Source organism: Callorhinchus milii, unplaced genomic scaffold (genome assembly GCF_018977255.1).
Source record: "Callorhinchus milii isolate IMCB2004 unplaced genomic scaffold, IMCB_Cmil_1.0 Scaffold8, whole genome shotgun sequence".
NCBI classification, from domain to species: domain Eukaryota; kingdom Metazoa; phylum Chordata; class Chondrichthyes; order Chimaeriformes; family Callorhinchidae; genus Callorhinchus; species Callorhinchus milii.
This window is the reverse complement of record NW_024704749.1, coordinates 23,083,524-23,099,165: the sequence shown is the minus strand read 5'-3', so window position 1 is coordinate 23,099,165 and position 15,642 is coordinate 23,083,524. Positions and strand designations below refer to the sequence as shown.

At 43.2% G+C, this 15,642-nt stretch overlaps 1 protein-coding gene across 4 annotated transcripts in view; it reads left to right on the top strand.

The window, feature by feature from the left end:
• gapvd1 (GTPase activating protein and VPS9 domains 1) overlaps nucleotides 1-14,512 on the top strand; it is a gene marked incomplete at its 5' end in the record, with an annotated part of 38,057 nt that extends 23,545 nt beyond the window's left edge. Inside the window, 16 exon segments of one of the 4 annotated variants that reach the window (XM_042337255.1) lie at nucleotides 543-683; nucleotides 1,295-1,429; nucleotides 1,702-1,821; nucleotides 3,525-3,599; nucleotides 3,953-4,311; nucleotides 4,929-5,010; nucleotides 5,862-5,942; nucleotides 7,860-7,973; nucleotides 8,075-8,201; nucleotides 8,516-8,637; nucleotides 8,741-8,900; nucleotides 9,527-9,714; nucleotides 10,553-10,766; nucleotides 11,828-11,900; nucleotides 12,831-13,028; nucleotides 14,295-14,512. In XM_042337255.1, the coding sequence (XP_042193189.1) occupies nucleotides 543-683; nucleotides 1,295-1,429; nucleotides 1,702-1,821; nucleotides 3,525-3,599; nucleotides 3,953-4,311; nucleotides 4,929-5,010; nucleotides 5,862-5,942; nucleotides 7,860-7,973; nucleotides 8,075-8,201; nucleotides 8,516-8,637; nucleotides 8,741-8,900; nucleotides 9,527-9,714; nucleotides 10,553-10,766; nucleotides 11,828-11,900; nucleotides 12,831-13,028; nucleotides 14,295-14,435 (2,330 nt within the window). In that variant the 3' untranslated portion in view covers nucleotides 14,436-14,512. 4 annotated transcript variants of the gene reach the window in all.
• Between the last annotated feature and the right edge of the window lie 1,130 nt (nucleotides 14,513-15,642).

Here is a 15,642-nt window from a genome sequence, read left to right as displayed (position 1 = left end):
TTAAAAGTACTGAGTATCGGGCAGTTCTGAATTAAAATTATGAATTTTTAAAAAATTATACTGAGAATTCTTTCAGAATATCAAAAGAGAATGTACGAAATGGGAGTGTTCAGCACATCCTATGGAGTATGTCATGTCTTAAATCCAACCCAACCCTCTCCGTCCTGTGATCCGCAAACTTCCTCTGTGAAGGTTTCCTCTGAATTGGGTGTTCGCTGCCACAAGTGACAGATTTATTGGACGGTGGGGATGAAAGCGTGATATTTCCTGGGACTATTATAAATCTGAACGTCAGTCCATTAGCATTGAGGTGTTTGCTGTTCTTGTGAATGAATGGCCAGTCCTCATCTGCAAACGCATTTCTTAAAAAATATTAAATGTTTAAAGGGGTGAAAAAAATCATCCCTCTTGATTCCTATCCTCAGCTGTCAGTGCCTTGGGACATCCTCCCGATGTGAAAGGCGGTGTGTAAGTGCAATTTATTGTTGTTTTCTGGTGTGGTGTCTTCGTGTTACTGTAACCTTGTGTTCTTGCTTCAATAGGTGCAGCAGCAGAAAACATGCTGGGTAGCTTGCTGGGTTTACCAGGCTCAAGTTCAGTGTTGCTTGACCCTTGCACAGGGTCGACCATCTCTGAGACAACTAGCGAGGCCTGGAGTGTGGAGGTTCTACCAAGTGACTCCGGTCAGTACAGCTTTTGGGGGCGAGAAGGAGGAGGCTGTTAGTTAGTAGATAATGGCTGTCAAATGTGTCCATCAATAAAAAGAAACTTCTCGGTTCTTTGCCCAGTTTAGTTGGGACATTTAGGATCTCAATGGCTGTAAGTATGGCCTCACTAAAAACAACTAATACAGGACTGTTTATTGTCGCACAACCGCAAACCATTTCAAAAACATCTCGACGTTTGTCAACTGAAACATTCAAATGTTGTGATAATAACTGTTCCCTGTTCTGTCGAGAAGGCTAATTCTGTTTGATTTTCAGCGAGTTTAAAAACTCCCTGTATTTAGTAATAACCCCCATATAATAATCCACGAGTGTTTGCGGGACACTGGTGCTCAATTGGCTGCTGTGTTTCGCCCACAAAATATATAGTCAATTCACTTTACCGTATAGCCTGTGCGGCACTATATCAAACGCATGGATTATTATTATTTGTTTTTAAACATGCACACATACACACATATATACATGATGGAGCTGGGGACTTCCAAGTCCTTCTAAAGTTTCTGACCTGCGGACACCAGGAATGGGCAGGAATGATGAGCAAGTGGCCTGTGTACATGTTGTTGCAGAGGCCACAGATTTGAAGCAGGAGGAGCGACTGCAGGAGCTGGAGAGCTGTTCGGGACTGGGCAGCACGTCCGATGACACTGAAGTGAGGGAGGTCAGCTCACGGCCCAGTACCCCCGGTCTTAGCGTTGTATCAGGTACTGTACCGACTCTGACCTCCATTCCACCATCGATGGCCGCTCTTTCAGCCACTGCGACCCTCTCTGGAAATGCTGGAACACTCTTCCTCTATCTCTCTGCCTCTATCCTTCCCCATCTTTAGAATAGGTTTGATCCTTCCCCAAGCCCTCCCTCCCAAAATAATGGCAACTTTCAAAGTAAAACAACACAAAATTCAATCGTGATACTTTACACTAACATTTTCAGAATTAACAGCTTTTAGGCTTTTTTCTTTACTGGATTTTAACAGGAGTCAGTGCCACGTCAGAGGACATCCACAACAAGACGGAGGATCTGCGGTCAGAGTGCAGCTCAGATTTCGGAGGCAAAGATTCCATCACCAGCCCTGAATTGGATGATATTATTCACGGTAAGTAAATCTATGTGGTTTGTTTACCTCAACAAACACAGAAATCTTTAACCAAAAACAAAAAAAGCAGGCAATATCGAATCATAGAATATTACAGCATAGAAAGAGGCCATTCGGCCCATCGTGCCTGAGCCGGCTCTTTGGAAGAGCTACCAACTAGTCCCACTCTTTCCCCATGACCTTGCAAATTTTTCCTTTTCAAGTACCTGTCCAATTCCCTTTTGAAAGTTGTTATTGACTCTGTTTCCACCAGTCTTTCAGGCAGTGTTTCCCAGACTGTAACAACTCTGTGTAAAAAAAAAAAAAAAAAAAAAAAAATTCTCCTCATTTCCCCTCCGGTTCTTTTGCCAATTATTTTAAATCTATGTCCCTGGTTACTGACCCACCTGCTAGTGGAAACAGTTTCTCCCTATCTAGTACTACTAATGATAATCCTTGCATTTGTTAAAGTCCCTTATCACGTCTTCAAGATGTCTCAAAGCACTTCACAGAATATAGTGTAAAGCAAATTGACTGTATATTTTGTAGGCGAAACGCGGAGCCAATTGCGCACAGCAGGGTCCCTACAAACAGTCATGGATAGAGTGACCACGTTATTATTATTATTTTTCATGCCCTCTCAATCTTTGAATCCCCTAACCAGCAGCGAAAGTTCCAATACCTCTCGACCAGAGCATGTGTGCATGTGTGTTGATGACGTTTCCTTGCCTGCTCAGAGCTTTGTGGAACACTTTGGTTATAGGCTAAAAAAAGCCACAAGTCTATTGTGATTAGATGACCAGTTTGATCAGTGAATAGATTGGAGGTCAGAGAGAGAAAAAACTGAGGGAACAGCACTCTTTCCCCTGCAGGCTGACTGCAAACACAGACACATTTAACAGGTCCTTCTTCGTTTGCACAGTATGTAGTGCCAGATAAAATCAAATTTGTTTCCCTGTCTGAGAAATCACTCCTGATTGTGGGGGCTATTGGATACTATTTACAGTTCTTCTGTCGAGCATCCCCCCACTGGCTGTCGCCTCAATGTCACATATTAAGTGTCAGCATCCTATGGAATAAATGGATTACATTTTATTGTAAAACAGCCTTTTGTGACTGATTGATTTTGGTAATTCATTTTTAATGTGTTTGTCACTGAAAGCAATTATCAGTTTGGCCCTTTCCAACTTGCCTCATGTAATAGACGTGAAAAAAATAATTTGGTCACTCAATCCACAACTGTTTGTGGGACTCTGCTGTGCACAGTTGGCTGCTGCGATTCGCCCACAAAATATACAGTCAGTTCACTTTACAGCATATTCTGTGAAGCCCTTTCAGACATCTTGAAGAGGTGATAAGGTGCTATATCAAATGCAAGGACTTATTATTTACAAATCTTTTCAACACATTGTAAGGCAAGACTTTAGATTTCAAAAGTAATCGTTTTCCTCACCCCTTTTCTTTCAAGTTTTTTTTCATTTTAAGCCTTTTTTGGTTTCTGACCAAGTGTAAATATCTCACTGTGCTTTTCTGTTGCCTCGCAAAAGTGGTTGATAGGTAAATGAAATACTGGCTTTTTAAAAATCAGAACGAATGGTGAATGTTTCTCTGGTATCATGGTCTTCAGTATTGTGTATCTTTCAGAATCTGTGGTGGTACGTTTGGGAATTCTACAGCGTAATGTTTTCATTCTCTGTCTGTCATTTCCATGGAATTCTCTTCAGGAGTTCATTCGCTGACTTCTCCGCCTTCTCAGACTGACTCCTTGCTTGCAATGTTTGATCCACTGGCTTCTGAGGGTAGGTTGATACTCTTTCAAGGTGCATTTTGCACTGGGAGATACATAGCAGAAGATTAATGCACATGGGAAAAATGCAGGGGAATTGGTTTGAAAAACCTGCTTTGATCTGATAAACTGGCGGAGCAGGCTTCATCGACTTCTTGGTTCCATCTCAAATCAAAGCAACCAAACACATGTTTCTGGTGATATTGCTGTGATGTATTGTAGACTAATACGTTTCTCTTTATGTTACTGCTTAAGCAGAGGGTCAGCTCCTTTGTTTAAGACTATCAGTATAATAGAATTTTCACTGGAAACCTTGTACAGTTCGTCAAGTCAGTGATTCATTCTAATATTGTTTTTGCTTCTCAGCGTCAATCACACCGTCAATAGTCAGGCCTAAAGTACACTATGCCAGACCTTCGCAGCCACCTCCCGATCCTCCCATACTAGAGGGAGCAATAGGAGGCACCGAGGGCAGACTGCCACCATTCCCCTCTCACTTGAGCGCGCAGAGCGAGGCCGAACTGCTGAAGCAGAGGTACTCATACTCGGAGAGGCTGGTCCGCAGCAGGAGCTCGGATATCGTCTCCTCATCTCGTCGGCCGATGAGCGATCCTGGTTGGAATTCCCCTGCCAGCAGGCGGGCAGGAGCCGAAGAGCTGTTTTTGACGGGAGCGTCAACTGGAGTCAACTGTGGTCCTACATCTTCACCCAGCAAAGATTCCCTGGTAAGGTCTGGGCTGGTTACATAGGAACAGGAGGAGGCCATTCAGCCCCTCTAACCTGTTCCGCCATTCTGTAAGATCATGGCTGATCTATACCTCAAGTCAGCCCTTGTCCCATATGTCTTGATTCCCCGACCTAACAAATACCTATCCACCTTAGTCTTGGAAATGTGAGTGGATCCAGTATCCACAGCTTTTTGGAGGAGAGAATTCCAGATTCCCACTGCCCTTTGGGTGAAAAACTGCCTCCTAATTTCACTCCTACATGTCCTTGCTCTAATTTCAAGATTATGCCCCTTGTTCTGGATTACCTACCAGGCCAGGAACTTGCTTTCAGTTGAAGTTGGCTTTTATTTACATAGTTGCTCGTCCTAAATTCTACAAGATGGGAAGAAAATATTGTCTACGAGAATATGATTCAGTTGTGATTCAGTATTCAGATTTCCCTGAGTTTTTATTGGGGGCGATACTTGATGCTAAGAGATGTATGTGTACGAGAATGTGGAACGGGACAGAATGTAGACCCAATATTCACAACCTTGTCATGTAAAACTAGATTACGATTGAAAAGCTGGCCTCTGTGCGTAAGTTGTGCCTAACGTCAGTGTATATTTGTGCAGGGGGACGATAGGAAGGATAGCGATGATGAAAAGTCTAACAAATCTTGGTGGAAGAAGCGATTTGTCTCTGCGATCCCTAAAGGTCGGTCTTTGGGGTTTATATTGGTTTGAAAAATGGTTCTTAATAATAAAAATAACTGGATTAATTTATTTATTGAAAAACGTTTTTAACATTTCGTAGGTACCTCAAAACAAACTCTTTATTCTCTAGCCTAACTACACAACTGTATAACTTTCCTTTGCATTTGTCTGTGGTGGCTCCGAGTGTTTGATTACCTCTTGTCTATGTACACAAAAAGGCTGCTTGTTTGCAATCTGTATTTTGCTGCTTGACAATAACTACTGTGGTGCATTAATATTGAGCTTTCAAGCAGGCTACGCATTGCTGAAGAACATTGCATGGAACTGACAAGATCAGGTTTTTATTTTTTCGTAACTTTACCTTTATTCTTGTCTCAACATTCTGGCCTGATCCTATTCCCACCCGTCCAGGGTTTCTAGGCTCCAGTTACAAAGATTTTGTAACCTAACACAATGCTTTTGGATACCCTCCCTTCCACACACACGCGCACACACAAAAAACGAGAGGGGAAGCTTGTACTTATAATTTTTGTTACCATCTGTGTCCAAATCATGAAATCTTCAGGTTTTCGTAACGCAATCTGTGCCAGGCAGGCCACTTGTGAAATGGCCGGATTTAACAGTGTGGTTGACAAAAGCATATCTAGTTAATAACAAGCTGCAGGCAGAAATGCATTTGAATATTTTCAATGTACCCGCAATATTGTCAAAGGATGTTGTCATGACCCTGAGCCCCTGTTGGTATACGTTGCACGTTGCCGCTCAGTTTTGGTTGAAAGCCATGATTTTCTTCATCTGGTGCAGGGTGGAGAAGTTGCTTTGCTTTTGTAATACGGTATATTTTCTCTTTAGCTCCCATTTCCTTCAGGAAGAAAGATAAGCAAGAGAAAGACAAAGAAGATGGTGCACAGGAAAGGTTTCAGGCTATGCAAGGTTGGCTGATTGACCCTACCTTACATAATGAGTGGTGAATGAGGTTTATAAAGACAAATCACACCTATAACCAAATAGGATATTCTTTAATAATCACAAACCTTCATTCACCAGTGTTCCTTTTTTTTGTAATGTACTTTACTTCCGTTGCATGCAAATGGCAGTAGTAGTGTAGTAGAATGGAGTCTGTACCGTGGTAAAGCTCCCTACCTTTGCCCAGTATCGCATAAACATAGTGCTAACATACATAGACTGTGAGGCTGACTGAGGAGGAACCACAAATTGCTAATTTTGATTGAAGTGCAAAAGTACACCTGGACATTCTTGGGACTTGTAAAAAAATTTGACGAATTTGCCTCCTGCCACCGAATATCTGAGTGCTGTGGGGTAAGGGGGTCAGTTGATAAATGTGGCCACCCGAAGGGGAAAGTGCTGATCGAGTTAATCGAGTTTAGTCATACAGTGACAATGTTGTTTCATCGAAAGTGGCTGCAAATTTTGTAGAATTCTGAATTTATGGTTGTAAGGTAATGGATTTGTTGAATATTTGTCCAATACAGTTTGACAGGAGAATCTTCACGCCATTATCTCCTCCCCCTCCCCCCTGACCATTTATCACCACATATGTCCCCATAGAATGGTTCACTATGCTTTGTTTTGTGGACCATCTCAGTAACTTGCTTGGCTGAGACCGGCTGGTTCAAGTGATGTTGTGGTCAGTGTTGAAGTCTTTGTTCTGTTTGAATTCAAAGGATTTATAGAGGACCTGATTTTTAAGTGACTCCATACATGTAGCCATTGCTTGCCTGATATGTTCACTGCTCCCACTTACCACCACATACCACTTTCCTTGCATTTTTCCTGTTTCCTACTGTCCTTCAACATTTTCTTTGTTTGTCACTGGTGATGATTTTATGTGTTGGGCATGACCTAAATGCTCTTCATTGGTTGTCAGCATCTCTGAGTCAGAATAAGCTAAGAGATGGCGGGATGTAGTTACAGTCCAGGAAAATCCTTCAGACAAAATGTTATTTGAAAATAATGATTAAGGAATTGATCAGTCATTGAGGAACAATTGTGGGATTTGACACAGAATGAAGAAAGGAACGAGTACACCCATGATTGGAAAATGGCATTGTAAAAAGACTATGTCTGTTGGGGGTCACTCATCTTAAGTGTTGTAAAATGAGTTGCTAGACGAATAAATAAAGATCCACTTTTTGGCCGGCAAAACAAAGCATAATGTGTTCCACCACTCCAGGTCTAGGACTAACATAAGGGAAATGGGGGGGTGGAGATGATAGGAGAGAATGATTGCTGTTAACAGTCCTCCTTCTTCATTGTCCTTTAAGGAAGCTGGGAAAGTGGCTGATAGTAAAGAAAAAAAATCAGAATTGATGCAAATTATCCAAATCATCATAAACTAATTAATGCGATTCTGTGCATTTACCTCACGTAATTCTCCCAGGTAAACGATGGCTTTGTTGCAGCTTTCGTTCAAATGGCCCTTTGGTACAACTGCTGTTTCAGTATCTTGACAGCTGGAAAATATCACTGAATACTTTCTAGAGCCACTAACAGCGAGTTCTGACCACAGTATAGAAATAAAAATGTGCTCAGGTAAAAAAAAATGTACTCCGATTTTTTTAAAAAAAGTACTCAGCCACTCAGTTTGGTTCAGCAGCTTCCAAATCAAAAGTAATTAACAAAATAATTGCGCTCAAATTATGCTCCGGGGTGGTGGTGGGGAATGCATTCAAAATATTTGTTGTGATATTTTAGCATGCCGTGTAATTAACTATTGTGCTTGTATACTAATTTAAAGAAGGAACGTTAACTGTGACTGGCTTTGAAGAGAAAGCAAGTAGTTGAACTTCAGTGCGTGTGTGTGTGATCGAGGTGCTTGTGTGTTGCCAGATGAGCCCAGGTTGAATGCCCAGACACAAGCTGCTGAGGATATCCTGGACAAATATAGGAGTGCCATTAAACGGGCGAGTCCAAATGAAGCGGTTGGAAATGATGATGTCCCAGGTAGGTTGTGTCTTTTTGGTGTAAGAGGAAACCCACTTCATAACCCATTTACTACTGCTAACTTCAAGAGAGACTGTTTCTAAGAGTTATCTGTATCGCAGAGGTGATTGGAGATGACAGTGTGCACGATTCTCCACGTGATGATACTCTTCAAAACTTGTCAGCTGATGACCTACCGGACTCTGCCAGCCAATCTGCCCAGCTTCCAGACTCCACCTTCTCCTTCAGGTAGCTCTCTCTCTCTGGGTCAGCGGGCGTCATCAGGAACGATATGCATAGAGCACTGTCTATTGATGTTCTTTTTCACACCCTCCGTGTACTGTATTAGGTCCACGTAGATCAGTTTATAAACCCATCCTGGAGGGTCACGTTGTATGACGAGGAGTAGCACGGGTTTCTTAAAGGGGAATTCTTAAAGGCCACCCTCCTACCCCGACCCCCACCTCGGGTCCAAATCCCTGACTGTCTAGTGCATTGGATGTCCTTCTGAAGTGAAAGGCGTTGTGTAAATGTCATTTGTTGTTGTTTATTGTTGTGTTTAGAGACGCAAAGAAAAAGCTGCGAATGGCGCTGTGCTCCGCTGATTCTGTGGCATTTCCTCTCGTCAGTCACTCGACCACACGGAATGGCCCCCCAGGGGGTCCCGAGCATGGAGATTCTGAAGGTAAATGAAAATGACCGTTAGTTGTTCCAGTTCTTTCGTGACTATGGTTACAGGACTTATTCTTGGCTCTTTCCCTCCACACCCCCTCCCTTTGCCTTGTCAGACAACGAGATAGTTTGCTTCCTCAAAGTGCAGCTGGCGGAAGCCATCAATCTGCAGGATAAGAACCTGATGGCCCAGATTCAGGAAACCATGCGATGCGTCAGCAGGTTTGACAGCAGGACTTGCCGCAAGCTACTCTTTGCCATCACAGAAGACTACAGGTAGAACCTTTCTCTCTATGTTTTCTTCAGCTTCTCTGCCCCCACCCTGTGGAACTCCATCCCTGAATCTCTCCACCTCGCTCCCTCCCTCGCCTCTTTCAAGGCCGGTCTCAAGACCTTCCTCTTTGACCGTGCCTTCAGCTTCATTGCCCCTACCCTCCACCCCTCTTTATTCCACTCCCAGCTCAGGTGCTAACCCTTCATTGCCTTGGGGCACCCTTCCGATTTTATTTGTTGTTGTATAAATTCTGCTTCGTTGATAACGACTGGCCCTTCCCTGCGGAAGCCGAGTGCATGAGAGCATTTAAAGGGGACCTGGACAGACCTGAGGGAAAAGTAGACCCGGGGGAAATGGGACAGTAGTAGATAGCTCTGGTGAACCAGCTCGTCTCAGGACAGACGTGATGTAGAAGAGGAGAAGAACTGCGATTAGAGTAGATCGCTCCAGTGGGGGAAGCAGCAAAACACGCATGTTGGATAGAATGGCCTTGTGCTATTTACTGTCTTGTTTGTAGTCCAGGGTCACTGAGATGACTTGATGACCTGGCTGATGTTCCTATCACTATATTCCGACTGAGTTATTAGGAGAGTAATACAAGGTTTGTCTCCTTCTCCTTTGCCTTTAGAAAACGAGCTCCGTATATTGCTTACTTGACACGGAGTCGACAGGGGCTGCAGACCACACAAGCTCACCTTGAACGGCTGCTACAGAGAGTGCTGAGGGACAAGGAAGTGGCCAATCGCTATTTCACCACAGTGTGTGTGAGGCTGCTGCTGGAAAGCAGGGAAACCCAGATTCTGGAATTCATTAAAGGTAGTGGGTTCCTGATTATTTCCTGTCAGGAGCTAAAGCTCACTCTGTCAGCAATATTATATTATCTTATTCTATGAGTCACGGCCACTTTCAGTAAGAAAGAGCTTTAAGTTTTATAGCGCCTCTGATTCCCAGTGCATTGCTTCCACAGTTGTTGAACCATAGAAATGTCCAGCACGGAACAACCTATATGGACCATCATGCCTATCTGTACTGGCTCTCTGAAACATTACAGTCTGAACATGACATCTGCTGTACCAACCAACTTTTCCTTGTGCAAAAACCTTACACTGATAAATGAGCAATGAGTGTACCTTATTTGTAGTTTATGAAGAATTTGTCTATATTGTACACTCTATACAAAGCAAAGTAAGATTTGCTGTGATCTCTTGTCTCCCAGATTCAGATTCAGCATCTCACTGAGTTTATCTGTAACAATAATTTCAGCAGAATAAGATTGTATAATAATAATCCTTGCATTTGATATAGCACATCATTGAGACATCTGAAAGCCCTTCACAGAATATACTGTAAAGTGAATTGACTGTATATTTTGTGGGCGAAACACGATAACCAATTGTGCCCAGCAGTGTCCCACAAACAGTCCTGGATTGAGTGACCAAATTATATTATTTAATTATATTATTATTTTTACTTTTTTAATTTCGGAGGGACTATTACCCGCAGAAAGTGATCTGCCAATCAACTAACAACTGGTTTCATACATACTGCTAGGTAAACAGAGGCGTGTGGAGTAAGGAAACTTTCTTAAGGTTTTGTTGGTGTGTGTCATTGTTCCCTGATCGATGACATTTCACTCGTTCCCCGGTTTAAATAGATTTCCAGAGCCTCACAGCATCGGACGACAAGACTGCTTTGGTGGAAGAATTCCTGCAGTCGCTGTACGGAGCGATGGCACAGGATGTGATCTGGCAGAGTGCCAGCGAGGAGCAGCTTCAGGACGCACAGATGGCGATTGAACGCAGCGTTATGAACCGCATCTTCAAACTCGCCTTTTACCCCAACCAGGACGGCGACATTCTACGCGACCAGTAAGTGGTGTTGTGGTCAATTGGGCCCGATTTGACCTGCTTGTATAATTGGTTCCGCTTCTTAACACAAGCGCCAATGAACCTGAGCCTAGTGAGTGCTGCTGCTGCTGCTAGGAGCAGCAGAATCATTATCCTTCTGTGGTTAGGGCACCAGTAACACTGCTTTATGATGGGATATCATAATCCTTGCATTTGATGAGGCCACGAGAATGACAACCTGCCTAAACGGTGATTACCGTTGAATGTAGTCATGTGCAATTGTTTATCCACGTGTCAGCAAAGCGACCATTCGAATGATTTAAAAGATGGTTTGCTTTTTAGTATAGGTGAGGCAGAATGAGTAAAGTATATTTACAATCCTGACTCCTGTCCTTATTGGTAGTCCTCGTGCCTTCCAATGTAACTCTGGAGCCACTGCTTAAGTTGTGTTTTAGGTGAAAAATGAATCGCTGGTAGAACTGCATCTCATGGGTCTGTCAGTTTTTGTGTGTCTGAATGTCAGGTGTAGACTGCATGCAGAGTCGGTGTAATTCTGATGAAGTATGTCATGTGGTTACGTCTCTCAAACCTGATAATCCTTATAATAATCCTTATATTTAGTACAGTGCATTCACAGAACATACTGTAAAGTGGAGTGACTGTGTATGTTGTGGGCGAACGCGGCATCCAATTTCTGCGTAAAAACGTCCCACAAACAGCCATAAAGTGAATGACCAGCTTTTTTATTTGGAAAATTGCCACCGGAAAAGAAACTTCTCTTTTCGAATAGTACCATGGGATCTTTAATTCCCACCAGAGCAGTCAAATGTGGCCTCCTTTCAAAATCTCATCCGAAGGACGACACTGCTAACATGCAGGGCACCACAGCATTGTACTGGACTGTGAGCTTGGACTATGCAAGTTCCAAGCCCCTGAGTGGAGCTTCAACTCACAACCTTCTGACTCAGAGACGAGAGTGCTACCAACTGAGCCATGCTTTAACTTCCTCCTCATCCCAAATCAAACCACATTTACTGACTTTTGTTCCAATTCTGTGATCACGGTTTAATTTTTCTTTTCAGGCTTTTCTACGAACACATCCAGCGCCTGTGTAAAGTCGTGAGTGCAAATCACAAGGCTCTTCAGATTCCTGAGGTAATAATAATAATACAATCCATGCATTTGTTACAGCGCCTTATCATGTCAACATTCCTGCTGTAAAAGGCTTCACCAAATGAATTCGCTCTGAGACTTGGTAAAGCATCCACCTTTTGGCTTGTGGAGTGAGATGACTATTCACTGTTGCTTCCTGAACCTATGCCACTTGCTTGTAATAGAAAGGCTCTGGTTCTGTCAGATCAGCTTGAACCATATATCATGATGGTCACAGCCCAGTGTCCTGGCTCTCAGTACTCGTGTAATGTGACCGGTGTGGCCTAACTGGGTTTAGAACATAAGAATTTGCTAGACAAAAGAAGACCAAGGTCCATCCAGTTCGCCTTCCCCCATCCTGGCAGTCGCTTGCACATGTCGCGTCCCAAACTATATACTGTATCCCGAGGTATTATTTCCTAACAGAAATCTATTTAATTTGCTTTTTATATTCTACCATGTAAACACTCTGCAGCTAAAGTCACTGAAGAGCCAAGAGGATAAAGTCTGTGAAGATCTTTGTGATAAGCAGTAATGTGGGACAGTGACTTTATAATGTAGTATAATAATAATAATCTTTGCATTTGATATAATGCCTTATCACGTCTTCAAGACGTCTCAAAGCGCTTGACAGAAGATACTGTAAAGTGAATTGAATGTAAAAGAAAATATACAGTCAATTCACTTTCCACCCTGCGCAAGTACATTTCCTTCTGTTAATAGCTCCCTAGAATTTCAGCCCAATTTATGTGTGTGTGTGTATATATATATATATATTATATATATCTTGTATATATAAAAAACAACTGCCCTGCTTCTCTCAAAGGAGTCTGAGTGGCAGTAAATTAAGCCCTTTCTTAATTGCTTACTAAGAAACCCTGGGCATTTAATGATATTGTGCTGCCGACTTGACACTGTTTCTGCTCCTATCAGGTGTATTTGAAAGAGGCCCCCTGGCCATCTGCACAATCTGAGATCCGAACAATCAATGCCTACAAGACCCCGAGAGACAAGGTCCAGTGTATCCTGCGAATGTGCTCCACCATAATGAATCTGTTAAGCCTGGCCAATGAGGACTCGGTCCCTGGGGCAGATGACTTTGTTCCCGTTCTCGTGTTTGTCCTTATCAAGGTGAGTCCTTACAGATGAGTATCAATCTTGTAGAGCAATGCATTTTTATAATGCAACCAATACCATCAGCGCAGGTGGAGGGGTGGGGGGGGGGGGAGTCCTAACTTACTGTTAAATTGCACTTTCGACAAAACGAACATTGGTGCCATTGCTGAGTGGGGGCAAGAGGGGGTGAAGGTGAGTGAATTATTCTGCTTTCTTGCATATAAGATGTAAGTTTTTTTTTTAAAAAATGTCTTCCAGTTCAGAGTCTCGAGCAAATGTATTTCTTGAAACCTGTCCGTTTGTTGTACGTTTCCTGTGAAAGTAGGACCCCGTCCTCCGCCACTGACCAACACTCTGGGACGCTACTCTACGTGTACGCGCTGTGTAAATGCACGTTGTGGTTGTTTTGTTGACTCTGGTAGTTGCCCTGTAAATGGCCTAGTACTGTAATGCTCACCTTTTGTGACCACAATATCAAGGGTTATTTATTTTGTCTCTGCCCAGATTGTAAACTCAATCGCTTACGTTTATACGTTTATACTGTATAAGTTTATACTTTATGTGTGACTTTGCCTACTGTCCTGAAAGGCTGTTTTAATGTGTTTCTGTGCAGGATTCAGCTCCTGAGGGATGCTGTGCTCACTATTGACAACTTCTTCAGTGTAATCTGGACCTCTTGATGAGATATATAACATGCTCAGTCTGTGCGTTCGTCACCTCCTGACTTTGCTGTTCTCCCCAGCTCCACCATACACAGGATCCAGCTGATCCCAAACTCCGCCACCCGCATACTCACCTGTACTAAACTCCGTACCCCCATCACATCAGTTCTAGCCAGGATCAATTTCAAGATCCTCACACTCATTTTAAATTCTTCATGCCCTGGCACCTCCGGCCTTCTACATGTCCCTTATGCCCTCCGTTCCATAATCAGCGACCGTGCTTTCAGCCACTACACCCCTGAAACTCTGGAACATTCTTCCTCTGTCCCTCCACCTTGTCCCTTCCTGTGGCAAAATCAGCTTCCAAGTTAATATGGAACTTCAAAATTACTCTGCAGAGTTGACTATTATAAAAATAATAATACTTGCATTTGATTTAGCGACTTATCATGTCTTCGAGACGTCTCAAAGCGCTTCACAGAATATACTGTAAAGTGAATTGACTGTATTTTGTTGGTGAACGTAGGGTGAAAACCAATCAAACCAGTGTGCTCTGAGATTCTCTCTCCCTTGTTTTATTATGCATTCCTTTAATCCATCTCTCCACTTGTACCTTTAGGCTAACCCACCCTGCCTGCTGTCCACTGTTCAGTACATCAATAATTTCTATGCCAGTCGGCTCAGCGGAGAAGAATCCTATTGGTGGATGCAGTTCACAGCAGCCGTTGAATTCATTAAAACCATTGATGATCGCAAGTGATGCAGAACATATCCACCTGCAAGACAGACTGTTAGGAAAAGTGAAGAGATTCACACCAACTGTTTGTGGGAAATGGAGGGAGGGGGTGGGAGGGAGGGTAGAGAGTCTGACGAATGGATCTTTCTTGTATAATAATACATGTACATAGAGTGGAAGCTTTTAAAACTAGATTCAGTGGGTCTTTGCTAAAAAAAACACAACAACAAATAATTAAATTTACTAACGGGTCTTTATATTTCTGTCCTAACGGTGTCAAAAGATTAGCAAGCAATGCAAAAAGGGACCAGGTGATTTCAGGTATTTCAAGGTCTGCCAGTCAGCGCTCTATCAAAAAATAAGACACACTCTCTTCCTCATGTTAACTTGGATATGTCTGAATTCGTGCCCTGTTTAAGTGCGCTTGTATTCTGTTTGGGGGGGAGGGGAGAGAAAGAGAGTGGGGATTGAACAGCGAGAGCCCATGTTAACTAACTGATGCCTTTGGTCCTGGATTCCTGCTGACTGAGAGGTCAGGTCTCTGTGTAGGGGGAGGTGAGGTTTCACCTCCTGTAACCAACCATGCTTATTGCTTATAAAGTAACTAGCCGACATGCAATGTGTCCAAATTCTCAGCAAAGTGCCTCCCACACCAACCCCCAGCTCTTCTTGGTCCGGATAAAGTTACCCGCTGGGTGGCTTGGCTCCGTCTGGGAGATTGGGGTGCTGTTGCCACAATCGGACAGCACTTGGGGGCACGAAGGGTGTTGCACTTGACCTTGCAGCCTTATTTGCATTTGTTTTAAATGTTACCATTTCATGGCTGTTGGGGTACAGACCTGAGTGCGGGAAGCCTGGATGGGGAGAGACGATCAGAGAGCGGTGTCGCTGTTCTCACCGTTGACTCCAGGCGACAACAATACCCTCCATGAGCGTTTAGAATGAGTTAACAAGTGGCCACACACGTGGTGTGGCTCAGCGTCAGGAACCCGTGTGCACAACTTTTGGCTACGTTACATTCATTCAGCCAAACCCACCGTGTGCAGCGACAGTTGATTCGAACTTTTATTTTTTAAAAATATATATATTGAGTTGAGAGTTGACACCTGCATTCAAACAGATGATGTCAGTTGTTAGGATTGCAAAAATAAAGAAGATTGTGATAAGGATTTAAATTGTACTCTTAGTCTGTTTATGTCCGTCTCATGGGAAAGGTAGATGAACTAATGGC